Source organism: Aythya marila (assembly GCF_965140915.1).
Source record: "Aythya marila genome assembly, chromosome: 14".
Classification (NCBI taxonomy): Eukaryota; Metazoa; Chordata; class Aves; order Anseriformes; family Anatidae; genus Aythya; species Aythya marila.
In genome coordinates this window covers 13,194,881-13,222,416 of record NC_139055.1, presented here as the reverse complement: position 1 = coordinate 13,222,416, position 27,536 = coordinate 13,194,881, and the positions used below count along the sequence as shown (strand labels likewise).

General features: G+C 54.8%; 1 protein-coding gene and 1 long non-coding RNA gene across 2 annotated transcripts; both read right to left on the bottom strand.

Annotated features, from left to right (window-relative positions):
* Positions 1-5,339: 5,339 nt before the first annotated feature.
* Positions 5,340-17,925, bottom strand: LOC309883714 (LON peptidase N-terminal domain and RING finger protein 1-like). Its single transcript, XM_082772003.1, has 12 exons — positions 17,345-17,925; positions 14,014-14,132; positions 13,074-13,196; positions 12,416-12,526; positions 11,502-11,628; positions 11,223-11,316; positions 10,084-10,198; positions 9,351-9,472; positions 8,968-9,126; positions 8,129-8,291; positions 7,839-7,985; positions 5,340-7,071 (listed from the first exon to the last, which is right to left on the bottom strand). The coding sequence occupies exons 1-12, from the start codon at positions 17,712-17,714 to the stop codon at positions 6,874-6,876; spliced, it is 1,848 nt and encodes a 615-aa protein (XP_082628129.1). The 5' UTR covers positions 17,715-17,925; the 3' UTR covers positions 5,340-6,873.
* Positions 17,926-25,202: 7,277 nt separating this feature from the next.
* Positions 25,203-26,397, bottom strand: LOC309883351. Its single transcript, XR_014318439.1, has 4 exons — positions 26,206-26,397; positions 26,015-26,097; positions 25,450-25,506; positions 25,203-25,314 (listed from the first exon to the last, which is right to left on the bottom strand). It is a non-coding gene; the product is annotated as an uncharacterized lncRNA (long non-coding RNA).
* Between the last annotated feature and the right edge of the window lie 1,139 nt (positions 26,398-27,536).

The following is a 27,536-nucleotide window of genomic DNA, read 5'->3' as shown; positions in this document are numbered from 1 at the left end:
GCTGCAGCTACAGAAATATCAAGCGGGCCTGGTTTTGGTTTTCTCCCAAAATCTGGCTGCATAGAGCATAGAACCAAAAACCAAAGAGCGGTCATCGCTTTTGTTGTGTTAAGTGTTTTGTGCTGTCCCATGCCAGCTTAGGCAAGGTAAATATAATAATAGCTGCAGATAGCGGAAAAATACCGGGTATTAAGAAGCAGCTGCAAATTAATCCCAGCTTTATTTATTTATTTTTAGGTACAGCAGCGCAGCTCCTGACACCCTTATCTTTTTGGGTGCACCTGGAACTGTGAAAGATTTAGACTTGCAAATCCAAAGCTTAAACAGTGTAAATAGTTTTGCTTTAAACACTCCAGGATGGAAAAAAAAAAAAAAGAGAGAGAGAGAGAAAATCATACTCTATATTTGGCCTTCGAATTTGTTACGTGTGCAGAAGAGGAAGGCTTGGGGGAGCTTATGGATTTGCATGGGAGCTGAAAAGCTTGTGCCTGCTTGGCTGGGCACTCTGTATGGATTTCCCCAACTCTACCCAGTGCCCTTAAAATTTGCCTTTTAATGTCATTTTCCCATCTCAGAATAAAATTCTGGCTCCTCAAGCGTTAATTTTTTGGCCAGGGTCTTGCAGACTTTCTGGGGTTGTCCTTTACATCCCTGGAGATGTGTGCCACATGGGCCATTTTTTAGCTATTTGTAGCAAAATAGGAAACTCTATATAAGAAATAAATGAGCCACAGCAGCAAATCCCTGGCCCATGGATAAGACATGATTAGGAGACCCCTCAGTTCAGCGCTGGGCATTTTTCCCAGTTACTCCACACTCCCCAAAGTGTCTGGAGGTTGGTCACAAATAGCAAGCAAACCTCCCCATGGGACAGAGCCCAGGAGGACTTGAGGCTGCTGTGAGTGAGGAACCCCTTGTCCTTACATGCCCAGTTTTAGGGTAGCTTTTGCAGGTCAAGAGCAGGTTAATCTGCCTGCAGGGTCAGCTCCATTTCCCAGCTTTTCTCTGGGAAGGGTCCATGTGCTTTCTGCAGGCTCAAAAAACAAGAAGCCAGAGGAAGCTTCAAATCCATTCGTATTCATTCACCTTTTTTTTCCCTGTCTTAACTGTTACAGCACTCCCCAGTGTGAGCTCCTCGTTTTTCAGCGTTTGGAGCTGGCTGGCAGCTTTTCAGTTCCCATCAGTGGAATAAAGTGGACAAGCACCCCCAGGAGCCCGAGAGCACCCAGGGAAAATCAGGATAGGGCAGGGGGGACGAGGAGGGACGGCCGCACCCACTGCTTTTCAGTAATGACCCAATTTACTCGAGTTTTTGCCTCTCTCGCTTTTTTTGCTATTAAGATTTATGGGGAGGAAGGTGCCCAGCTGCATCTCAGCGCAATAAACCTCTCGTGGTTGGTAAAAACCGCGCCGCTATTCCTCCAGCTTGTTAGCAGCCAGGAAGATGGAAGGAAGTGGGAGGAATCCAGAGGGTGAGGGTTTCGAGTGCCTCACTCGTCACTGCTGAACCCGGCGCTATTTATGGTGCAATTATCACCGCAGACAGACTCCTTTATCATCCAGCCAATATTCTGGGTAGAAATCCTATTGCAGCTCAGCCACTCCATACATCATCCAGGCGCAGGCAGCAGCCAGGTGAGGAGGTTCGCGTGCGGCTCTGCCACGAGGCAGGGAGGGGGAACCAAGCACCTTTTGCTCTCTGTATCTGAGAAGCAGGTTCCCCCTCAGCTCTGGTGCTTCCTAGTCAGCTCCTGCACAGCCCTGTCCCCTCAATTCTTCCCCAGTTACTTTTTTTTTTTTTTAGGGAGGAACTTGCACTTTTCTCCTTCTTTTGTGCTGAATCCCCTCTGAAGTTCAGCTGCACTTTAGCAAGGGTATGTTAGGCTTGGAGAAAAATCCCATGTAATCCATTCCTCTGGCTGTTTGGGGCAAGACCAGAGCAGAACGGTCCATGAGCAGTACCAGGGGAGCCAGTTTTCAGGAAAAAGTTTGTACAGTAGATTCTCTGGTGTCTAATAGGGGTTGAGCATCCCCATCCCCTCCCCTTGGCAGATGCATTTCTCTTCTCTATTTCACTGCCCGTTGTCAGAACTCAATATATCTGAAAGCCTCTTCCCCTCTGTCAAATACGGGTGCTATGGGGCAGCTGCCTGTGGGAACCAGCAAGGACAGACACTGGCAGCTGGGTCACGGAGCCTGAGTTTCCTGCAGAACAGGACCAAGCTCCCACCCATCCCACTGCCCAGGTGTGGGACCCTGCTGCAGTGCAGATCACCTCAATCTGTCATGTTCACCAGCCCCATCACCTCCCTTTTATCTTTCGTTGCACAGAGCCAGGCTGCATTTATCCAGGATAAGCCTCAGTACTTGCAAGGGGTGCTATATGGGAGCTACAATAACCATTGCTCACGATGCCTGCTACCTCCTAATTGCCAGTGACTCCTGCCTTTTCACATTGCCGGTGCTTGAAAGGGGAAGAATAGATCTAGGAAATGTAATTTAACACCCCAAACATGCTCGCGTAATTGCAATCCCCGTAAGCCAGCCACACAAAACTCTAAACAAATTCGATTAATTTATTTCAATTTGCACAAGTCTCCCTCTCAGACTGTAATTAATGGAGGGAAACAATTAAGGTAAACACGGCACAGCTGAGAGAGCTGTCCTTGCTAGAAGTCACATTTTATTTTAATAACGCTGTATTTATATAAGTTCCACACTTTTAACAAATTTCCCATTACCTCGATGTTTAATCAGTGCTGTAAATATTTTGCCTCGGCTGGAGTGGTTTTGTGAAATCAGAAAGCAACAGGAACAACGCGGGGCAGGGGGGGACCGAGCCACTGATGGTTGATTGGGGGGACACGGGATGTGGCCAGAGGCTTGGGGAAGGGTCTGGGCACTGTGTATGTGTGTATATAGGGCCCTGCATGGCCCCCTTCTCTCTGCACATGCTGAGCACTGGTGGAGGTTGCTTTGCTGTGGTTTGCCAGGCTTTGGTGGCAGTCCCTCGTTGTGTTCCCCAAGGGGACACGGGCTGTATGGGTACCCAGGGGCTGAGGGTGGCACTGGATCGGACAGTTTTGCTAGTGCAACAGGCCCCAGTGGGCTTTTAAAAGCCTTTACGAAGAGCCTGTCCCTGTAAATCAATTTACTGCAGGTATAAATACTGGTGGTCACCCTGACATTTGGGGCAGGTCCCTCCAAACTGCTCCAACACTGGCTTTGAATCCCTTTTTTCATCACCTGTCATTTTCTAGCTTTGAAGACATCCCGTGGGTGAGTTTTCTTGAAAGAGAAGGCACATCTAGCTTCACTGTTTCCCTTTTTTTTTTCCTATTTTGAGAAACAGGAACAATGTGATCCATCTTTTATTGCACCAATTGGTCTTTGCTAAAGCACGGAAAAAAATTAGGTGCTGGTTTCCCCCCTTCTTCCCACTGTCATTAACCTTAATGTGTAACATGCTTCTCTTCCAGTGCGAGCGTGGCCTTACTAGAGAAGGAGATCTTAGTTTTAACAATCTCGTGTTGATTTTCTGCTATCTCGGGTACCGGCTGGTCTAATTACTTTGGAAATATGCCATTTGTTAAAGAAAGATGAGGCACAGCCTGACACCTGCTGTACTAATTACTTGCCTCTTTAGCTAATTGCTTGCCCACACTATTAGGTGAGGGAAGTTGTCACTGATAGTTCGAGTCGAAGATGCTGAATGGGAAGGAAATAGAGGAGGCTGGGAAGCTGGGATGGAGGAGAGGGGTCGGTGCCGATGCTGCTTTGCAGCTCTCCCAGGATGCAAACCCCCGGTGTAGGATATGCCCAGCAGCCACAAGTGGAGTCTGGGTGGGTGGGAAGAGTTTTTGGAGAGCCTTGTTGGGTGACCTTGGGCACCACGTTGCCTCTCCCCGTCCTCGGTTCTTGTCTGTAAAGCTGGAGAAGGAGACCGACTTCTGTGTGGAAAGCTGTGATGACAAGTGTTACATAAAGGCCAGAAATCATCACCAGTTATTGTTGGGATGAGCAGGGGAGGAGATGGAAAAACACAGGGAAAGAATTGCAAGCAGCAGGAAACAGAGCAGTGCTGCAGGTGGCATGGAGCCCTCGTGATATGGATCCCGGCCCTCATCTCACCTCAGGGCAGGGGGACTGGAGGTGCCTGGAGCTCCAGCCTTGGCCATAGCAGGCAGTACCCAGTCCGGCTCGAGGAGGAGAAGGAGCTGAAGCAGGAGCTTTCAGGGCTGGGGAGGGGGAAGTTCCCTGATGTCCTCTGCATCCCCACGGAGTCTGTCCAGAGCAGCCTGGCTCCAAAATCTGCCCCAAATGGCTCTTGAAGGGAGGAGCGTCCCAGCAGGGGATCACTGAAAAAAGCCAGTGATGAGCCCCAAGGCCAGCTCACAGTCCCACCTGGTGATGGGGACACCGGGGCCGGGCTGGGAGGGTGCCCTGTCCTGGCTGCCACACTGGCTGCCCCCATCTCCATCCCCATCCTGCTCACCTCCCACCTATGAGCTGGCCAGAGGGACCCCCCAGCACCAACCCCAGTCCTGGGGAACAGGAGGTGGCCTCAAGCCTTGCCCTGCTCCTGTCCCCAGCCCCACTTCCCTGCTGATGGAGATCTGGGGGCAGCCCGGCCCTACTCGCTGTGTGGGGCTGGAGGGGACAAAAGCGTGGCCAAGGATCCAGCTGTGCGCCCCTAAAAGCGCTGTGTCTCCCCTGCTGGATGAGCTCAGCCTGCTCCTGACCCCTAGTGGCACGGCACGGCTCAGCACGGGGACCCACCGACACGCGTGGGCACCTCCACCCGACGGATTTTGGAGGCCCTTTTCGGGGGGCAGAGGTCAGCAGGAGCTGTTGCAGCAGGGCATCCCCACGGGGAGCATCCCCTCGCCTCCCTTTGGGAACTCGAGCAGGTCTCCCAGATGGGACACGTCCCTGGTGCCAGCTGCCCTGTGCAAACCTGCTCCCAGCTGCAGCCCTTGCCCACCACCACGAGGAGGGGACAGGGACGGGTGCTCTTCACAGCACTGGAGGGACAGACACCCACCAGGGTCATCCCACGCTGGCCACCATCCCTCCCAGACCTGTGTCCTGGGTTCCCATCCTTCCCCAAAGCCCTTAGCTGCAACGATGGGCAGGAACCAGTCCTCCTGGCGTGTTTCCATGTGCTCTTCGTCCTCTCTGAAACAATTTCTCTTTTCCTCTTGCTGTTATCTACCCTGTGTGCACTGTGCCCACCTAACCTACCACCAGCAGCGAATCGCCTCTTCACATCTCCCCAGGATGCTCCAACTTTCATCAACGAGCGGCTAAAAGACAAACACCAGCAACAAAACAACAACAACAAAGTTCTTTATTTCAGTGACCAAGAGGAAAAAAGAATTCAAAGAGAGAAGGTACTAACATGGACCCCAAAGGTGCTCCAAACAAACTGGAGCAATTTGCACGAGTCCCTTCCCACAGCAAGCCAGGTTCCAGCATGAACATGGCCCAGACCCATGGAGGGACCCATGGAGCTCCCACCCCCAGTAATCAGGCAGCTTGTGGGGCTGGGGGGTCACGAGGGTGCTCACATCCACCCTGCAGAAAATAAAGGCACTTCCCAAAATCCAGTGGTACCCTGCAGAAGGACACGGAGAGGAACGATGGGCAGGAAGGGGCCCTGTGGCTCCGACCCCACTGCTTCTCCCCCTCCCCAGGTAACAGCCACCAGACAGAGTGAAAGCAGGGACACGATTCTGGAATTAACGTTAATCCAACAACTCACTAAGTCAATATTACTCCTAAATTTCAACCCAAAGTCACTGAAATTATGGATGGGAGGCAAAAATCCCAAAGTTTTAGGATCTCCATGGAGTAAAGCCTTGCCTGTGCAGGCAGAGGGGGGGCAGTAACTTTTTCCCTCTCTCTGGAGAGGAGCAGCAGCCAGGCACTTGCAGACAGGCACTTGCTCCCCTGCATTGGGGTTCACAGCATTGGCCACCAGGTATTGTGCCCTCCCCAGCCCCTCCGGAGATTCCCTTTGACTTCAATCTATGCTGGTTCGGGGGCACTGAACTGTCCTGGATCCCAAATTCGAGGGCCACAAGAAACACTGATCATAGGGAAATTGCACTGCTCAAGGGGCAGAAAGTCTCAACAAGCACTGCCAGCCTTAATTCCCCTATCAGCCCCTTCAAGCCCACCGGTGGGTCAGGTCCGACCCCAAAGCCCAACCTGACCCAGGTCATTAGCAGCCTTGGGCAGCTGGGGACTTGTCCCCACAGCCACACGGAGGCAATGGCCTCCTTCTCTGCCTGGCCAAGGAGGTGGCTAGAAGCAGGGCCGTGGATATCAGATCATTTAATTGAACCTTCCTTCTAGCTCAAATGGAAATTAAGGCAAACTTGCAACTAGAGCCTGAGCCTTCAGCTCCTGCAGGTGGAGGAAGCCACCTGGGACCTCTCTGCCTCCTGGTGCCACATCTCCCAAACCTTTAAATCCCTCCTCCCCTGCTGCATGGAGCGGGGCCATCTACCAAAACCCCAGTGTTGTCCTTCGGAGAGGAAGAGACAAAACCCAAGCAGCCCTGGCACTCGGTCCTCTGCCCTAAGGAGAGTCCTCCTTAGCACTGAAGCACCTCAAAACCGGGGGATTTTGGCTCCCAAGACACCACCCAGCTTTCTGGCTTGGTCCCTCCTGGTGCAGCTCATGGGGACAGCACGAACAGCGTCAAGTCACCGCCGGGCCCCGCCGAGCTGAGCAGAGAGAGCCCAGCTCCTCGCTGAGGTCCCTTCCTTGGGGTTCAAACCATGAAGAAATGCACGAAGAAACCCAAGGAAGGAGGAGGGGGGGGTCTCCCGTGTGAACAGAGAGGGGGCTGCCGGGGCGGGGGGCTCAGATGTGGCCCCGGGGGCTGTGCTCAGGCAGGGGGTACGTGGCCGGGGGCTGCTGCAGCAGAGCCAGGAGGATGCGCTGCAGCTGGGTGAGGCGGGCACGCAGCGAGGTGCTGGAGAAGAGCCTGAGCTGGAAGGACGGGTCGAGGGGCAGGATGGAGATGAGCCACCAGCACCACATCGGGCCGTCGGCAGAAGCCTGCAGGGGAGAGAGGGGGAGAGCCCCGCGTCAGGAGCCGCCAGACAGGGAGGTGCGCGGCCTTCGGGCGGCACTGCTGATGGGGAATATTTGCTCGGAGCAGTAAGAGGGATCCTGCAGCAATGCCTGCCGTGGCTACGGCACTCATCCAAGCAGCCCTTTCGTCTGTTCAGAAACGAGATGGCTGGATGAACTAATTCAATTTCCAGGCAAACATTCCCTTGGGACTCTCCCCCCAACAGAGGCAACCTGGAAAGCCTTTACAAAACAAATAGAGAAATGCCTTGCACATTGGCTTGCTTAAGACCACACTTTTCAACAACACGGGACAAATCCTGCACACTTCTAGAGGCACCCCAGCACAGCAGCACTCAGCCACCACCACCAGAGCAGAGTCAGTCACCACAGCAGCTCTTTGTAATGATCCAGGCAGGTAGCATCCTCTTGAAAGAATGAAAATTAAATTTTGGTGTTGTTTTTTTTTTTCCCCATAATCTGAATTTGTCAGAGCAACTTAATAAGTAAATTGGATCCTGCTGGCTTAGCACCTCTTCCCTGGCCAGCCAGGGCTTTCTCAAAAGAACAGATGATGGGAAAGGAGAGCACAGCTCAGCTGTGAGGTTTGTGTGTTTGTCCATTTGTTTGTTTTTCTGTATTTGTTTGTTTGTTTGTTTGTTTTGTGCAGGGAAGCTGATGCCAGGCAGGAATGGCCCTGATTCAAAGGCTCTCTCCATACCCTGTGGAGCACCCCTTCCCTCGGGCATTACCTGGATGTCCTCCTCCTTCTCCGGCAGTGGCCCATGCTGCATCAAGAGGCGCCTGGAGGCAACGTCTCCATGCTCACAAAACCTCTGGGCCAGCTCGTAGGTGCTTTCATGGAGGCTCTGCAGCTCCTGCAGCTCCTCCCCAGCCACCTGTGGGGGGAAGAGGAGAGTGGAGAGGGGCATGCATGGGTACAACGGTACCCACCTCAGGTGTTGGCTTTGTCTGTCTTTTCTCCACCTCCTCTGGCTTTGTCCCACCAATTTGGGGGCTTCTGCCCTGGCCCTGCCCTCACCTTCTTGTCCTCCAGGTACTCAATGTCAGCGGTGTTGTAGCCGTCCCTGTGCCCACGTCTCAGCACGCGGAACCGCCGCCCGCCCACGGTGTCCACCAGCGACCGGCCGTCCGCCAGCAGCTCCAGCTGCCGGATCTCCAGCATGCAGCCGTAGTCTGCGAAGCTGAAGGGAGCAAGGGGGAGAAAAGAGGGCCTGAGCAGGGTGTTTATGGTGGGAGAGATGCTTGTCCTGCATGCACCATCTCCAAGCAGGGAAAAGGTGCGAAATCGGAAATTAATTCTGCTGTCACTTGCTGCAAGAGGGCAGGGAATAGCGAGCACTCCCTTGGATTTGTCTTGTATGAAAATGACTTGGGTCCTCATGCTGTCCTGATGAACACACCATCCCTTGCAGAGGCATCACGAAACCCGTCTGAGGCCAGAAAATGTTATCTCATTTCACTTGAGCAGGGCTGAAGCTCTGGGAAGATTTGCCATGTAAGTACAGGTGCTTAATGGAGTACTTTAGTACAGGCTGAGCACACCCAAGACCTGGAGGTGCCACCAGGAACACAAGGTGACCACGGTGCATCAAACGAAAGCCTGTTTGGCCCAGCGTGCTGCCACAGTTTGCTATGGACAGAGTACGAGAAGTAAGGCAACCATAAAAAGTGGCCATGGGCATGCAGCTCGGAGACATCCCCCTGGGGATTCTGCTGGCAGGATGCAGTGGGAGATGAAATCACACCCTGTGATTTCACACCCTCTCTGAACTACTCGGGATTTTAGAAATTCGGAGCTGGTACAGACAGGGGTAAACGAGCTGGGGCAGAAGGAAGCAGCCTCGTCCCGGCGCTCACCTTTTCCCGGTCTCGTACACGCACATGCCGAACCTCCTCGTGCCGGCCTCCTGGCACTGCCGGATCATCAGGCGGTAGCGGGGCTCGAAGACATGCAGAGGGCAGGCAACGCCCGGGAAGGACATGGTGCATACAAAGATGGGGATGTTCTTGGTCAGACTGAAGGAGAGGAAGGGAGACTGCTGTGACACCCCTAGGAACAAATCCCACCAAAGGCTCTGCATCGACTCATACCCTGCCTGCTCCTCCAAACCGCATCCGTCCTTTACCCCACGAAGTGATGCTGTGGTGCAGACCACCACGATGCAGTCCTAGAGGTGAGAAGCTTGGGAAGCCCCCCCTGCATACGCACAACCCCACACACCGGGGCAGGTCCCTCTTACTTGGAGAGCTCGGCCATCTCGGCCTGGTGCAGCTCCCGGCGCTCGGCCAGCTGTGCGGGGAAGGTGGCCAGCATGATGTCCTGCAGCAGCACGGTGCAGCTGTAGCTTCCAGCCTTCAGGTACTGAGAGAAAACAGACCCAGAAAAAGGTTGGACAAGAGCAGGATGGGAGCCCCGAGGCCGTCCTGAGCCCACGTGTGTTGGAGCTGAGGGTACATTCATATTTGAGAGCGGGGGCTGAAGCCCACCAGGGAGGACTGCAGGACTGAGCAGCACTGGCTCAGACCTGGGGCCCATCTAATGCATCCTCCTGTCACTGACACTGATGTGGTCTGTGTATGACAACCTAATTTCCCCAATGGTCTCCTCTGAATCCTTTTTCATTAAAGAGAAAATCAAATCCCCAGCCTAGCAGGTTTTCCATCCATTTCCATTTTTAAAAGTAATTAGCATTAACTTCCTCCTCTCTCTCTCCCCTCTAACTCTCAGCCCTGTTTACGATCTCACTAAATCACTGTGGCATCTCGTGGAAATGAATCTCCTGGTCTTAATTATTAGCTGTCTGGTCATTCATGCACAAGTGGAATTGACACCGCTGGGCCAGGCAGTCGCCAGCATGCGAGCATCCTGCCTGTCCCCTGCCTCCTGCCTGTCCCCTGCCTCCTGTGTGCCCCCCATGTCCCACTTGCCCCCAGCCCCAGGCATGCTGCTGGCGTGGAGACCCGTGCCCTCACCTCTCTCAGGCTCTGCTTGCAGAGGGGGCAGTTGGGCCGGTGGTCCAGGCAGCGCTCGAGGCACTCCTTGCAGAAGGTGTGCCCGCACGGCGTCGTCACCGGCTCCAAGAACATCCTGCAAAAGAGCCACCATCAATGGACAAAGGGGACTGATGTGGGGAAGGAGCACGTGTGCTATAGGCACAGCTCCCAGCCGTCCCCAGCCCTGTGCTGTGGGTACTGCGTCTTTGAATCCCCTTACTGCAACTCGAACAGGACTCCAGCTTAAGATCTTATGGGATTTTGCTTCCAGCAGGATCGAGGCATTTCCCCTACTCCCTCCTGCCACTTCAAGGGAAATTCACAGCGATGCTGCAGGACGAGACACCGCTGGAAGCTGTCTCATGCCGTGCTTCCCAAGCCCGGGCAGTACGTGGCTATGCAACTTGCTTTCACTTAAGCTGTGTTGGCTAATCTTTGCTTGTAACTCCTGTTAATTAAAGGTAAAGGTTTCTAGCTAGCTTATTCCTGTAATTACAAGCCTGGGTTCAGGCTGCTGGATGTGCAAACTGATGGGAGATGACAACTGTCCCCAGCCTGAGCTCCCTGGCCCTGTGGGGTGCCCATGGGCCTTCTGGGGTGAGCATTTCCCCATCTTCCCGCAGTGGGAAGGTGCCTCCTCCTCCGGCTGCAAGAGCTCAGGTCACTCCCGGGTGGCTCCAGGATCAGAAATGAAATGACTGACTTGATCCCAGCTCAGCGGGGACTCTAATACCAGTGGAAATCCCCCACTGCAAGTACAGCTTGGGTCTCCTTCATTCGCAGTGAGCCCTGATTCTTCCTGAACACTACGTTTCCTTGCTCTCAGAGAAGATTAAATTCACCTAATTCGGACCAGATGCAGCCTTGAGCTCCCTCCCTGTGGCAGTTCACTCACAGTTCATCCTCCCATGCCATGCCCAGACCTGGAGCAAGCCACTGGGCAGGAGACCCTGACCATCCTGAACGTACAGCAGCACAGTGCCCAGTCCTCTGGCAGCAGCACTTGCACAACTGGGACTGAGTTTGCTATTAAGAGGTGAAGAAAGATTCAAACCAGGGAACAGAAGCGGGCAGGTGCCAATTCCTCATCCCTAAAGCTCCCCAGCCGAAGGACTCACCGTATGCAGAGGGAGCACTCCAAGTCAGAAATGCTCAGCAGCTCCCCAAGGTACGGCTGGTTACACTTCGCTGCCTCTGTCCCCTCTTCATTAGCTGGTGGCAAAAGAAGAGAAGGAAAGAAAAGACCCCCCATTTTCATACTGAGAATTAATCTTTGCTTTCTGAGGTGTACGGAATCGGCACAAACATGGTGCAAACACTGAGACTTCAGTGCCAAAATGTCTTTTAAAGGGTTATTCTGCAGGAGAAGAGGTTCTGGTGCCTCTGCGGACACTCACCCGCCAACAGCCCGTGCTGCCTCTCTGCTGCAGCCCCCAGCTCCTGCTGTTGCCCTGCGGTGAGGATCCCCTGGCTGTGCTCAGACACCGAGGACCCTCTGCCAGCCTCTGGCTCCTCCTCCTGGTCCTGGATACAGCAAAGAGAAAATTGAGCCCAACACCACTTCCCCCTTTGAATACAAACCCATTCACCCCACCGAGCACTGGGACATTTTCTTGCGTGTTGCTGTCTGTTAACATCTTGCATCTGCAGGACACCAGGAGAGTGTGCCCCTGACAGACATCCCCATTCAACCCCAAATTTGGGAGCCAGATTTTATCTTTTTTTGGGAGGAAACACAAACAGCCCAAGAACCGGGGCACAGAGCATGCATTCAGGGCATGGTTTATCTCGTGGTTAAAGCATAGGCTTTCCCTGCCCAGATGTACCACCGGGCACTGGGGTGTGTTTGAACCCATTTCTCCCATTTACCCTCTCTCCAAACCTGCCAAATTCCTCCTTAGGAGACAAAGAGCAGAAAATGAGTTTTCCTTAATAGCTCCTAGTGGTCTGAGCTGTTCTCAGATGTAATTTTTGGATGAAAAACCGCCATTAAAACTGAAATTTTCTCTTTTATTTTTCTGAACATAATGTGGCTTTTGTGTTTTGAACACAAAGGTCTAAAATCTTGTGTAAAATATTGCAGAACAAAACTGGGAGAGGACTGGACACCAGTAGGAGCCTCCTCTGCTCCCCTAGCCCCTCAGCACCACTTCTGAGGGTGTTTTTGCTCTCCCACCCCCTGCTACCTGCAGCTGCCCACCCCTGGTATGGTCCTGCCTGGCCTCCCTTCCCCACACCCATGTTCCCATCACTGCAAAATCCCAGTGTGGGACATCCCAAAGGGACCCCAAGTCCCATCACAGTCTCTTACCTGGGCTCGTGCAGAGGGGGATGCAGGGTCCCCACCATCCCCCCCTGCCTGGGGACCGCTCGAGCCCCGGTGGGCAGTGCGTGGCCGAGGAGCATCCTCCTGGGCGAGGATCTACAAGGAGAAACAGGGCTCAGCAGGGCGCTGGGAGAAGGATGTGCTGGCTGAGCTCTGCCAAACTAACGCCTTAGGGCATAAGGAAGGTGGCAGCAGAAGGCACTGCATACACGAGTTTATTTTAAGGTCTGGGACCTGTTTTCCATTACCCAAAAAAAGCAGGAAGGGAGTGCACTGTGGAGAGAATGGGGTCTGTCCCCATTCCCCTGCCCTTTCCCTCCTGGAGGGCAAAGGTCCACTCGTGGCATGAAGTCTTCGTGCTGGGGACACTGCCAGCAGCCCCAGCGGTGACAATATTTTGGCACACAGGTGGGTGCTGGCCTGAATGACACCAAAATGAAATAGCACCAGATTTCCAGTGACAGCTTTCAGCAAACTTGTATCGGGGCAATGGAAAACTCATGGCCCAGGACCCAACTTCACTTGCTCCCAAAATCAGCCCAGAGCAGCAGGACTGTGAGGGACACGAGTCCTTCAGAGGAACAGGGCACCTCCCTGAGTGACAGGAGGGCACAGGACCACACCACACCACAGGCCCACGCACCTTCTCCATCTCACTCCGCGCAGGCTGGAAATGGGGACACAGCGTCAGGCAGTGCTCCCAGGCCAGCAGGGCTTCAGCTCCACGTCCCATCTCCAGAAGCACCTTCCCTTTCCTGAAGAAGCCCTGCAAAGCAGAAAAACCTGTGTTGACTATGAAAAAGTGGCCAGCTGAGAGCAGGTCCCTTCAGCTCCTGTGTCCACCCCGAGCTCCCAGTGCCAAGGGATTCTCCCTCCAGCATCCTGCCCGCTCCCTGAAGTACCCATCACATCGCTGCCCCACGCTCAGACCTGTCATTTTACCCACCAAACCCACACACCACATCCAACAGAGCTCCAAAATGCAACAATTGCAACAGCCAAGCAAATAAACCCTGCAGAGACTCAGAGATGGGGTCAAAGGGCTTCTGCCTTTGACACTGCAAAGCTATTGCCAACAAGTGCAAATCAGCAAGCAAGCTCCCAGGTCTGGGGTCTTCAGCCAGGATTTCCCCCAGCCTAAAGCTGGGACCCTGAACACCAGCATCCTCACCAAGTGTGTGTGCACAGACACACAGTGCTGGACCTTTACTGCCGGGCAATGCACTCCTATTAACATTACGTAGTGCTTGTGTCCTGTGTCTGCAGCCTCGTGGATCTGGACGGTGAATTTCTGAGCAGGATGAATCCAATGGCTATGAGAACCCAGGACTGCTTGTGAACCATGTGCTGGACCCAGCAACCAGTTGCTGGCAAGAGGCTGTGATTAAGACCTTTAGATGAAATGTTGATTATCTGCGTCCCTACAGCCAAAATTTCCACGGCCTTCTGCCACCAGGGGAGCGAGCTATCCAAGTGACATTGGGACAGCAAGGGGAAATCCTCTGGGACTTCCAGAGGATGGATTAGCTCCCATATGCAGTGAGATGTGGCTCCAAGGCTTCTCCAGCCTCCCCTCTGCTCACCTCGTGCTCCGTGGGCTCAGCCTTGCACACAGCCTCCAGGTCCTCCAGTGCCTCCGGGTACTGCCCCAGTGCCACGAACGCCTCTGCCCGGCACCGCCGAAGGGAGATCTCATCTGGAGCTGGGAAGAGAAAGGTGGGGGCTTGTGTCATGAGCTCGTGCAGAACAACATGGCCAGGGAGACATGTGCTGTGCGGGCAGCTTGAGCCAAACACAGCCAGCTCCTCTTCAGCACGAGCCACCAGCCTCATAACTCTCAGCAAGAAAGTCCTTTCCCCTAAATATCTACTTCAAACTCTGAGCCTCTTCCCTGTGTTTTTCCCCATCTTTCCTCAGCCAGGGGGCCCCATTGCTGCTTTGGGGCTCAGCTTCAGCTGCAGTGGGATCTGGGCTCTCATCCATCCTTTTGGGGTGCAGCAAAAAGACTGCACCATGCAAGGTGAGGAGAGACCCTGGGGGAGCAAGGAAGACTCCAGATCCACCCCACCACATGGCTCTGGGCCCCGCAGCACAAGAAAAGGCTGAAGTTTCCCAAAACAGAGGAAGGGAATTGGGCACTCAGGCCTGCATTATCACAATGTCACTGGTGGGATGTCAGTGTGCAGGCACTGCTGGCCAGGACACCCCAGTGGCGTGGTGCAGAGCAGTCCCTCAGAAACAAGCGCCCCGAAATCCCACGCAGCACGACTCAGCCAGGTGTGGCGATGCTTTGTGGGTTTGAACCATGCAGGATTCGCAGACCCACCCCATTATATCACAGCCACAGAGGTGACCTACATCTGCTGCTGACTGCCAGCCAAGGCAGTGGCCCCGCGCCTCCCCCAGCGGCGAGCATCGCCCGACGGCTGCCAAGGGCTGGGGCCAGGGACACGCTGCGGTGGGGAAGGCACAGCTGCAACCGCAGTCCCTCCAGGCAGGACACCAGTGTCATCACATCTGTCCCTGCTGGCTCCCCATGGGATGATGGTAGGGTCAGCATCCGGGGTCACTTTGGAGCCAAACATAATTGCTGGCGATGTCTCCCGCACTCCCAGCCCCAGCAGCTTTTTCTCCCAGCCCTGGTTCACACCAGGCGCCGATGCAGCCGTGCCAGCTCCCAGCAGGTCCCGACTCGCAGCCCCGTGGCAGCAGGGTGCAGGAAGCCAGCGTCTGCCCTCCACTGCTGCCACCGTGCCCAGGCACCCGCCACGTCCAGCCACGTGGAGGAAGCTCCAGGGCAGCTCCTGCCTCCTTCCAGCACAGTGCACAGCAGGACCCCACTCTCTGCCCTGCTCCAAGTGCAAGCCAAGTGCAATCTCCCATCCCGAGCTGCCCTGCACGAATCAGGCTGAGCGGGCACCGTGTGCTCCCTCCAAGCCCACGTGCGTGTGTGATGACAGCCACGACCTTGGCACCCGGAGCAGGAAGCAGGGGAACTTGCTGTGCCGTGGCCCGTCCCTCAGACGCACATCTAGAGATGAAACGCTCCAGCTCACGGTGAAACGTGGAGATGAAAACACGGGTACAAAGTCCAGGGGCTTATTTTCCACATGGGCAAATGCATTTGAACATTTGAACTGCCTGGTAATAAAGTGTCTGCTTTGGCAGAAATGAGATGTGTAAAAGCAGGCTACAAATTCTGCATTTCTCTCCTGCTGCAGCTATTTTTGATCTATGATATCATTAGACATCGGGAACGTGAGCCAGCTGGCAGACCGGCGGCTGCAGAGTGACTGACAGCACTCCTGGCACGTCAGGAGCCCTCCTGTGTTACGCTGCACCTTTTTGTTCACTTTGTCAACTTGTTATCTTCTGGTTTTCTATTCACTTTAGCCACGCAGTCTCCCAAGCAGAGAGCTGCTCTGGTTGGCAGCAAGTTTTGTGCAAAGCCGAGGGTCCCTGCCCTGGCAGCATGGAGTGGGACTGTGCAAACCAGCACACACACTCCCACCGGTCAAGCTTTTATTAACCTTAGGTTTAAAGAGGAGCCCAGGAGAAGCTGTGCAGCCTAAAAGTGGTCAGCAGGCTGCAGGGGGTGGGAATCCTGCCCCGAAAGCACCACCCACATGGCAGAGCCCAAGCAGCACCGGCACACACAGGTTTATGGGAGCTGCAGCTGATTCCTGTTTCCTCACTGCCCCAACCCAGCTTCCCCTGCCCGCCAGGGAGCCGAGCACGTAGTGAAGAAAGGCCAAGGGCAGAGCTTGAAACAGTTTGCTCTTTCTCCTCACAGAGGCTTTTTAAAAAGAACTACCTAAGTGTACCGCCCAACAAGACAAAAGCCTGGCACTCATGAAAAGAGAAGCCGAGGACGGCGCATGTGCGTTTGCTTTGCACAAAGGGCGCAGAGGATGTGAAGGGGGTGCCTGGGGACGCTGCACAAAGGGACCCACACTCCGCTGCCAGCACCAGGACCGCTGGCACCTCAGCCATGCTGTGCACCCCTGGCACTTGTCTGGCAGTGGCAATGAGTGAGGAGCGAGTGCCTGCAACGAGAGGGGAGCTCGGTACTGCCCGCACAGCGCTGTCATAGAAACACCAGAGGACCTCCTGCCTTCACCGCCCCAGCCCCCTGCTCTCCAGAAGCGTTGTGTAACCCCTTTTAGTTCAGCAGTACTCTCCAAGAAATCCACTTAGGGCTGTGTGTTAAAGCAGACCGACCCCCCCGGCCTGATCCTGATCCGGCAGGTGAATGTCACGGTGGGGCTGGGTGCAGAAGGGGGCTGGGGGACCCCTCTGCGTGCCGTGGGGGGCTCAGACGTGTCTGTCCTAGACTAGAGAAGTCCCAGCCACTTTACATAATGATTGCAAACCCCCCAAACTCTTCCCCTGATGCTGAAACATTGCTGGACACCGCTGGGAAGCTGCTAACATCTCGTCTATCACTACACACCTCCTTCCTCTCCAGCTGCCTGCTAAAGCCAAGAGCCCAGGGCCAGTGGGACCTGGCTGTGCACCCCATCCTGCCCACGGCCCTGGCACTGGGGACAAACATCAGGGCTCAACCCGGCCACCACAGCCCCAGAAGGCCAAGTCCCCCTGCTGATGCTCTGGCAGGGGTGGGGATGAGTCCCTTACACCTGCAGACACTGGAGAAAAACCCAACTTCTTTACCCCCCCTCCCCATCCCATCTCAGCACTTCCAGCACTCCAAATGAGCTCCCCAGGTCTCCCAGCTCATGCTGGCACGTGTGGCACCGTGACATGGGGACAAAGCGACCCACGCCGGTACCCACCTGCCCCACCAGCACCATCCGCGCATCCTCACCCCAGCTGGACAACAGACCCGGACCCTCTTGGCACCACCAGCCCCAACCCACCCCCCAAGCCCCCCTGGACCCAGGGGATGCTTACCCAGCTCGACGCCCTTCTGAGCCATCCCCAGCGCCTCCTTCGCCTCCCCACGGCTCAGATGGTGCCGGACACGGGCCACCAGCCCCGCCAGCCGCCTGCCCCGATCCTCGCACTTCTCCAGCAGGTTGCAGAGCACCACGTTGCGCCTCGGCCCGCCGACTCCCAGCAGCTTGAGCTTCTCCTGGCAGAGGGGGCAGCGGGCGGGCACGGCCCCCCCGAGGCACGGCGTGCACAGCGAGTGACCGCACGACACCGTCACCGGCTCCCAGAGCTGCAGGCGGCAGGATGGGCAGCGCAGCAGCTCCCCGCTCCCAGGGGGGCACCAAACGGGGCTATCCCCCCTGGGAGGGCTGGAGGGATCGCGGTTCATCGCTGCTGCCCTTCAAAAGGAGCCGGGGAGCTGCTCCCAGGGCCGGCGGTGCGCGCACATCCCGGGAGCCGCCGCCGCCGGCTCCCCCCAGTGCCACCGGGCTCAGCCCATCCTCCCCACCGGGGGGGCTGCAAAGGGCTGCGGAGCCCGGGCACGGCACGGTAGGGCACGGCAGGGCACGGCACGGCCGGGACACGGCTCCTACCGTGTGTCCCCCCCCCGTAACCGGCGGGGGCACCATTGGCTGCAGCCGCCGCTGCGCTGCGCCCGCCCCGCCCCGCCCCGGGCGCGTTTCGTAACGGGGAACGGGGCGGGGGACGGGGGGGAAAACGGGGTGCTCGGGGGCACCGGGCACCGAGGTGAGACCCGGGAGGGATGGGGGGATGAGGGGAGGATGGGGGATGCGGGGCCGGTTCCCGGTGCGGGGTGCTGGGGGGCTCTGGAGCAAGAGGGGTGAGGGGTTTGTTGGGGTGCTCCCCGCTGTGGGGTGCTGGAGAGCCGCGTGGGTCGGATGGGGTGCAAGGTGCCCGGGAGGTTGGTGAGGCTGGGGGACCCCAAGTGTGCCCCTGCAGCCCCCGCCATGCAGCCACCTCGCTGCAGGGTGCACGGGGCAAAGCGGGGTCCCTCTGGGGCAGGTGGGACACTGCATCTTCCCCTGGTGCTCTCTGGGAGCTGAACCAGCAGGGACATGGGTGGGGAGGTCCCCTTCCTGCTCACAGCCCCCCAGGACAGGGGGGAAGCATCCCCCTGCCACACATCCCAGCAGCAAGGCGATGGCTGCTGTCGGAGAGCTGGTGCTGGGAAAAACAGCTTAGTAGTTCAGACTTTATGTAAGGATGATGCACAGCAATCCACAGGCTCTTTTGCATGTCTAAAAGCCAAACAAAGACGGGAGCACGCTGGCAGGGATGCTCAGGGAGGGAGATCACCGGTGAGCCAGCAGTGCTGGTGCAACCCGTGTCCCACTGAGGGAGTGGCTGGCAGAGGCTGGGGCTGTGGAGCAGGTTTTGTTTCAAAACCTACTGTGATTTCATTAAACAGCTCACGAGTGGTTTTAAAAGTTCAAAACCTAATTATTTTCTGCGGGCTCTGCAGACGGGTGGAAACCCTGGCCCTGCTCAGCAGCACAGCCCCAAGCACCTCTTTCCCCAGCCCTCCATCCTGCAGCACACCGGGGACTGCAGACACCCTTGGAGTACCATGGGGCTGCCCAGGACCCCATTGGGGACAGCCTCTGTGTTCCCATCTACTTTGGGTAGGGTCAAAGCCACCTCCATCAGTCACCCCTGGGGGGTGCCACCAGGCCTCCTGCCAGCAGCACTCCTGGACCTTTCTCAGATGCACAAGGCTCATTTACAACCAATGCTGTCGCCTCATCTTTTAGTTCCCCAGTGGGTAGTTTTTCCACCAAAACCTGGATAATGACTAAAACACAACATTGTCACCAAGAAGCCTGACCACCCAGTTTACCCTCCAGCAGGACACATTGCTGAGCCATGACCCGAGGGCGATTTCAGCCACCACATCCAAGTGGCCGAGCGCTCCCAAAATCTGCTGCTGTGGCTCAGCCGGGAGCAGCAGCCCACTGGGAGCCAGCAGAAGGTGGGGGGCAGCTTTCACCACCCCAATGTGCCCCTCCAGGTGATGCTGGGCTGCTCCTGTGCCCTGCCTGCTCTGCTGCTCACCTCCTGATTCACTCCGCAGGCATCCTCGCGCGTGCGGGCCCAGCGCCTCGCCAGCAGCGAGGCCGTGCTGCTGCCTTTGCGTAATGCATTCAGAAATCAATCAGCCACAACGTGTACATGTGCTGGAAACGGGGCTTTGCTGGCACCAGCGTGAGAGCAGTGTGTTTTCTTCGGTCTACAGAGAGCTGAGCTGGTGGTAAAGTCCGAATGCTTTTGCTTGTCACTGGTGTGCTTGTGCTGAATCAGTATGTGCTGAAATAAAATAAAATTAAAATAAAATAAAATAAAATAAAATAAAATAAAATAAAATAAAATAAAATAAAATAAAATAAAATAAAATAAAATAAAATAAAATAAAATAAACACTAAATTAAGTTAAATTAAATTTAATTTAAAATAAATACCTAATGTTAACTATTCCACTGACCAGATGAAGACTCAGTGTTTTGCAGAACAACTCATGCTGTGCTCAGGTACGATTTGCAGAGCACCATCGGATTTTTCTCTTTCCACTTTAAAGGTGGGGCCCAGCCAGGCTGGGGAGCTGCCGGGGTGTTGTCCCAGGGACAAGCAGCCCCTGGCTCCCCCCTCTCTCTGCCATCATGCCGCCGGTGCCCCGGCTTTGGCACAGGCTCCTGGATGTGGTGCAGACAGCCGAGCTACAACGTGGGACTCGGTGCCTTCACGCCGGGCGGCTGTGTGCTTTGTTCCAGCACTTAAATATTTGCTGCCAGTGTTGACATTGGGTTTTGACAAGTTTAACAGGAAGGAGTGGCACAGAGGTGACAGCACCTACCTGTGGTGCCTTCACAGTGCTGGCAGGGGAGACCAGGGTGCTCCTTGGGGTGTCTGCAGAGGCACCACCGGCAGCTGCTGGGCAGGGATTTGCTCCGTGTGTGCCATGGCCCCGTCACACACCTACCCTGCTCTTCCCTCTTGTGTGGATGGGGTTGTCACCATCAGACCTGCAAGTCCTGTTGTGCAGAGGTAAAACAAGTTTTTCTCTTTCAAAAACACCCGAAAGAGGAAAGAGTTGGCACCCAGCCGAGGAGAAGCAGCACAGGGGCTGCGGCACTGCCACAGCAGGAGACGGGCTGGGCTGGAGGCAGCGGGGATGTGCAGGAGTCAGCGGGCACAGGATAAGGCTCTGAGCTTTATTCCTGCTTGGGCAAAGGGCCAGGACCAGGCTGAGCACCTGTGCAGCCCCGCTCCTGCCCCTCTGGTTCCCAGCTGGGGCTGGAGCCCAGCCCCATGTCCTTGGGGTTGGCGCAAGGAGTTGTTTTTACACCTCAGTACGTGCAAATAGCACGCAGGGAGTCACTTGCATCATACGCCTCCCAGCGTGTCTACAAGCACATCAGCTTCCTGGCATTTTTGCTTTCTTCGCCTCACAGTATTTCTGTATCCAGGATATCGTTCCGCTGCCGGGTTTCTCCGTTTGCCACACGCAGTTCAAAGCCGGTCCTGGTAAATGGAGCAAGAGGAAGTGGAAGCAGGTGGTGCAGGAGGCTCCTGTCTGCAGTCCCCGCCTGCCTTTTGTAACAAGCACCTTTTCCTCCAGGTGCCTGCGTCCCACGAGGGCAGCTGCTCCGTGCCTGGTTTTCTCTCTGGCAGACGCAGCCGATTGCCACACTGCTCCTTGATGTCTGGTATTCGAGGTCTGAGCTGTGCTGACTGGGCACTGGGCAGGGAGCAACCACACAAATTACATGGTGCTGTTCCCTCAGTCCCGAAACTCGGCTGGCTGAGAGCTCCGAGAGGCCCCGACTCTCAGTAAGGATGATCGGAGGTAAACAGGGCAGGCGATTTAAGAAAACTTCAATATTTTCCTTTCAAAAAAAAACATCAGTATTTTCCCTTCTGAGTCACGCAGGCTTTGCCCAAGGCATCCTCATTCCTAGAGAAACGCGTTGAGTGTCACATGGACCGGCCAGACACACTGCTGCGATATAAGGCTATCGCAGTGCTCACGTAACCCTGCTTCTGCCTCGAGTCCTGGAAACCCAAGAGGCGAGTGGGGAGGGCCCCAGTCCCCATCTGGCTCATTTTACTCTCTTGGGCCAAACGTCTTGGCAAAGAGGTTGATGGAATATTCTCACTCGGCCTTGGAGCACGTCCCACATTAACAGCGTGGAGAAAACCGTGGGCATGTATGAGCCATGCCGGGTAAAAGCAAGGTCAGAATTGTCCCTGTTGCCCTAGGACGGTCTGCAGGGCAGGATGCTGTGAGCTCGCAGTGATTCCCTGCAATCTCCACCCCCACCAGCCTGATACCTCGGTGTCCTTCTCTAGCAAGGACAAAGAGCTCTTGTGAAGCCAGTGGGCCAAATTCCAGCTAAGCCCTGTGTGTGAACATGCCGGAGAAAGAGCACCTCAAAGACTCAGGGAGCCGTGCAGAGGGCTTCAGGAATGCACTGAGCAGCCCCCATCCCCACACCCAGCGGTGGGGAGTACTAAACACACGGACAGTGCTGGATTTTAGGCAGGACGAGCTGGGATACGCATGCCACAATTATAGCCCATTGCCTGGGGGCTCGCTGCAGTGCTGGTGGCCTGGGCAGAGCTTTTGCTTCCCCCACATCTGCAACCCTTTGCTCTGGGAGCAGCATTTCTGGCCATGCCATCTTCCCGTGTTGGTTTGCTCCCACTTCTCCCTGAAATTCAGACTGCAGGTCAACAACCTTTGGCTACAGGAGCTGTGGACCCTTCCTCAGGGTCCAGCTGCTATTGCTCCTCAGGTCTGTCACCCAGAAACTCATCCCAGAGGATCTGCTGGAGAAAACCACAGGTGTTCCTTCACAATGAGCCTGGTGCTGCTTCTTTGTGGATGTTATGAATGTATCACAGTCAGGTTTTGTGAACAAATTCCCCTCTCTGCTCTTCTGAAGGAGCCAATGCAGGACTCTCAGAAGAAAGCATTTGCAGGGTTTGTACACTTAGAGACATTTTTATGAAAAGGAATCCCAAGCACCACAGTGAATAAAGCTCTGGTATAACTTCCAGCTTTTAATTAACATGGTGAGAAGCCTTTAATTTCCAGATATTGAGAATGAGAGGACAAATTGCAGAAGGACTCAGCACAGGGAGTCTCCAGGGAGCAGGGGTGGGAGGAGAGATTTGACCTCCCAAAGCGCCCTCCACTTGTGAGACACGTGTTCTGCTCTGCTTTTGCTTTTCTTATTATTCAGCACAAAAATAGAAGAGTTGGTTTGTAGGAAACCTCTGTCTGGCGCCCTGCAGAGATTAGTAGATCATAAGCAGGGCTGCAGGAATCAGCTTTGCCGGGAAAGTCAGGATTTCTTACTGTTCCCACTTTTTGGTGGAATGAAAAAGCAGCTTTGAAATTTTCCACGAAGAAGGCCACTTGGGAACAAAGGAAAGATTTCTGTTTGATCTCTACCTTAAGAGAGGCTTGTTTCCCTAACAGGACACGTTACATAACAAAACACCCATGTTTACTCAATGCAACCCCTAAGTGCAAGATGGAAAATTTCAGAGCAAAATAAAGGTCTGACCTTACTGTTCTGAAATTATCAATATTTAGGGAAAAATGCCTTAATTCGGGGCCATCTCTGCATGGAGTGGCATGGCAATCACTTCTTTCTCCATGCCCAGGGTCTCCTGGCACCTGTATCTCTGCAAGGCCCTGGGTGGCCACGTGCTCTGCAGGGTCCCTGCAGCCACCCCTGGTGTGAGCAGGGGCAGCACAACCCTTCCTGCTGCCCCTGGGCGATTATATAAAGAGGATTAAATGTGTGTAAACAAGGCTTGCTTAAGTAACTTCACGGCTGCCAGTTTCTCTTGCTGGTCTTCTTTTCCTACTCCACCCCTCCACGAGCTGGACGTGACGGATGCTCAGCATGGCCCTGTCCATGCTCCACTCCCAGCTGGCCAAAGACACGTCCAGGGAGACCCAGGCTGAACTATGAGGGTGTTTAAAGCACGTTTGGTGGTTAAGCACCCCAGTGGAGCTAGATTTCATGTCCAGCAGTGCTAGGGAAGCTCTTGAGGATGTGTACAAGCACCAAGATCATGCTGGGGGATACCCAGCTGTCCCCAGCCCCGTCCCACAGGACACCACTGTCCCCCACGGTGCTGCAGGGCTCGTCCTCAGCATCTCCAAAAGCCAAATGTTTGGCCTACTTTGTGTCCCTCCAATGAGCGTTTTTAAAGCCCTAATCCAGGTAGCTGTCACGGATGCTCATGCTGTAAATCCATTCATGTCACCTGGATTCAAGCCAGGGCTGAGACACAATGAGGAATTAGGGACTGCAGATAATTGGCGAAACCTCATCAGTTCAAATCAAGGCATCACTTGGGAACAGAGAGGAAGCACCCAGAGCTTTGTAGAGTGGCCCAGAGCAGCGAACAAAACCCACAAACAGTAAGGCTTTCCCTGTCTTGGTGATCACCATCACCCAGCAGTGTGGGGTTTATGTACACATGCTGGCTCCGAGGACACGAAGCAATGGGATTTGGGGCAGCGTGAGGACGTGGCAAGCTCATTTGCAGACAGTTGCTTATAAATTTCAATGCTGGGAGCTGTGGCACAAGGTGCAGAGGTAGTTTTAGAACTTTGAATCTCTTTAGCCCATCCCAGGGCAAGAAATCCACCATCAGGTGTAAAGAGATGCAGCACTGATCAGTTCCAACAGGGCACCGACAGGCACATTTGACCTCAGAAAAATCGCCTGGCACAGCACACTTGGGAAATTCCCAAACTTAAAAAGCAAAGGTAGGGCCATCCCTTTCATGTTCAGGCACATTGAATGTATTCCCAGAGCTTCCCGTCCTGCGAGAGTGTGGCCTGAGGGGAATGCAAACTCCTCTGTGTGCTGTTTGGGAGTAGGCTGTGTCTTGTGCAAGGTTCTCAAATACTTGTGCACAAAGCAATGGAAGCCACAGGGGCCCCATGGCACTATTTTACATTGGGGTGTCCCCGTTCATGTGAAACGTGGCACTTAAACTCAGCCTTCTAACAGCCAGTTTAGCTTTTGGCATTGGCTGTTTGTTTGCTCTACATGTTTTCCCTTTAATCTCGGCGCTGGATCACTAAGAAAACATTCCTCAGCATCGCTCCTGCTGCTTGCTGGGGTTGTACAGGAACCGGCTGCTTTCGCTCCCTGTCCTGCGGTTCTATGTAAAATCCTCCCCGGCGCTGACTGCTAACCCAAGTTTCTCTGAACTCTGCATTACCCGAGGAATAACGCCCTTCTGAGGAAGCCTTACCAAACAGCCGAGCGGTTACGAAACCCTGGCCCCAGCTGCCACACGTCCCAGCCCCGGTAGATGGCGGTGACAGCTCATTTTTCCCATTTTTTTCCCCTTTTTCCTGGTGCTGCGCCCTCTCCCAGCCGCAGGCGGGCGTAGGGCAGGGACATCCTCAGCCCCCTCTCTGCCGGCAGCCTGGCAGAAAGCGGGGTTTGGGGCTTTTCTCCCCCTATTCTGACTGCTTTTCGTATGGTTTGGGTTCCGTAGAAAATCACAGCAGGTTGTAACAGCTCAGCACAGCCTCAGGCAGCTGAAGCTGCCTCCTGCACAGCCCTGGAGTGAGAGGCAGAGAGAGGACAGGGAGGGGGTTTCTTCATTTCAGGGGCTACCCAGAGCCAGGCAGCCAGGGCTGCTGGATTTCTCTCCATTCCCTTTCATGATCTTGAACAAAACCTGCTTGTGCTCCCCCAGATGCCAGCTCCCCATCACCTGCTTTTCCTTGGCCACGCAGCTCTGGGGAGGCAGCCAGCCAGCACGAATAAATAGCATCTCTCTTTGGAGCCCGCAAACTCTTTTATTTGGCTAAAAGCAGCCAGTCCCCGCTCCGAAGTGCTGCCACCAGCATCCCCACCTCCCGGGGGTGCACAGCAAGGCTAATCTGCAGCTTCCTTCTCATCGTCCTTGTCGCTGCTGTGCTCCTGGGGCTAGAGAAGAAAAGCAACACCAGGTGAGTGGAGTGCTGGACGCCCCATCCCCTGGTACCTCTAGGTACTGAATGCCACCCAAAAACAGCACCCGCACGGGGGCTGGGGGTGTTGGTGAACAGTCTGGGGGTTTACCTCCTCTGAGACGCTTTGGGAGCTGCTGCTACTCCTGTCGCCACCTTCTTCATCTCCCTGCAGGGGCAGAGGGAAGGACAAATGTCACCAGGGCCCCGACACCCCATTTGAACAGCAGGATCAAAGAGAGAGCTGCCTCCCAGTGGAAAAGCCATGCGCACGGTGTGATTTCCAGGCTGTGGATGGCACAGCACCATCCACCAGAGGTGTGTGGATGCCATGACTCATTGCAGCCAGGATGTAAATCAGGCAGGGCAGGTGGTTTCTAACACCCTACAAGCCCTGGCTGCCTCCCATGCCCTCTTGTACCATTTTTGGTACTCAGTGGGAAGCAGGAAGCTCTGCCCTGTGCACATCCCTGCTGTGCCCCTGTTCCCTGCAGCAGTGCTCAGGGTGCTGGGTGCCCCGCAGGTGCTGCACAACCATGGACATGGAGGTTCCCCAACACGGCTGGTTTGGGAAGTGCTGGGCTCACCCTGAGCACCGTGCTGGGGACTTTGGGGCTGGAAATCCTCCGGGAAATGGTTCAGCAGCCAATCTGTGAAAAGCTCCATCATTCCCCTACCTTTTCCTCCTCTTTCTCCTCCTCCTTTTCTTTCTCTTCTTCAGCGCCTTTCTCCTCTCTCTCCTTATCTTCCCGTCCAAACCCTACAACAGACACAGGTTGAGGGTCATTACCAGCAGCACCAGCAGACGTGCACCCATGGGAGGGGGCTGTGGGTCCCCGTCCCACCCCAGCTCCCACTGGACACTCACATTTCAGGATCGTCGACATTTCGCCGCAGCCAAAGGGCTCTGGGACGTGAGGTGCTCACACCTGTGGCACAGAGAGGAGCGACTGGAGGGGGAATAACGTGGGCTTTTCAGGGATGAAGACACCTTCCCGGTCCCCACTGTTTGGTTTTCTCTTCAAATATGCAGAGAGATGCCTTAAGACCACTTCCAAACCCACCTGGGAGCAAGTGAAAATTAAAGAAATATTTAAAATATTTAAAAATGAGGGTAAAGACCACTATTTTGAGCTCTTGGGAAACCGGAGAGGAGACCTTCCCCAGGGATGGGACAGTAGCAGGGAGGGAGACAGAGACAGCAGTGAGCAACAGTGAGAAAACTCTGAGCATTGATTAATGACCGAAAGGTGACAGATGGCAAAGAAAGCAGATCAAAAGAAAGCCGACAGCTTTCTTTAAAAATAGCAAAAACAAACAAAATCCAAGAAATAGCACAGGCAGGTCAAACCCTCTCTGTCACACACAAAGGAGCAAAATTGCCACTTGTGGCAGAGGGAAGGAGCAAGGACGAGGGAACGGGTTCCTTCTGCTGTCAGGGAAAAACAGGGTCATTGTTCGGGCTCAGCACACAATTAGGGCACAGTTTCTGCCCCAGTCACTGATGGAGGGAGGCAGCATATTAATGCTTTCAATTAATGTTTTTAAGCCCACAAAATGACACCATCTTGTGATCGGGATTTGCGCCCTTGAAGGAAGCAGACAGCCTCTGGGATGATAAAACTGATGTGTATTTTGTAAGCAGTTGTAAAAGCCACAGGATGCTGCGGGGCTGGGGCAGCTTTGGGGCAGAGGCAGGCGGGATGGGCAGAAAGCAGATAGGGACAGATAAAAGGTTCTATCAGCGCCGAGTTAAAATCTAATTAATAATGAATAGCCACCTAATTCATCTCCGTAATTAAGAAGTGCAACTCCTAATTGAAAATAATTACTTTTTAATCTAAAATCATTAAAAATAATCAAACATTATCAAAAAGAAGAAAGGCAGCCCCTAAGGTGGTGTATGAGAAGGTGCAGCTGATTCCCTGCTGTGGGATCCTGCACCAAAGCTTCTCCGTGCCCCACAGCTCGTGCCCAGCCCCATATCCATGGGGTGCCCCCACATCATGCCTCAGGCATCCTCTTGGAGGAATTTGCCTGCTCCTCTCACTGGGGAGGACCAAAGCCCTTCCCAGCGAGGATCAGGCACCACGTCCCATCTCCATCCCTCAGACCACCCAAGAGCTGCCCTGGGGATGCTCCTGCCACAACCCACACTTCAGCCCACGTTTCCCCTCCTCTTCCCCAGCCCCTAAAATC

Bases quoted from the DNA above. Each gene is read 5' to 3' on its own strand.
- LOC309883714 (XM_082772003.1), bottom strand. From the start codon at position 17,714: ATGAACCGCGATCCCTCCAGCCCTCCCAGGGGGGATAGCCCCGTTTGG. The intron at 9,127-9,350 runs GTAAGAGGGACC...CCTCTCCTTCAG, and splicing joins GAGATGGCCGAGCTCTCCAA to TCTGACCAAGAACATCCCCA. The intron at 8,292-8,967 runs GTGAGCGCCGGG...TGCTCCCTTCAG, and splicing joins GTGTACGAGACCGGGAAAAG to CTTCGCAGACTACGGCTGCA.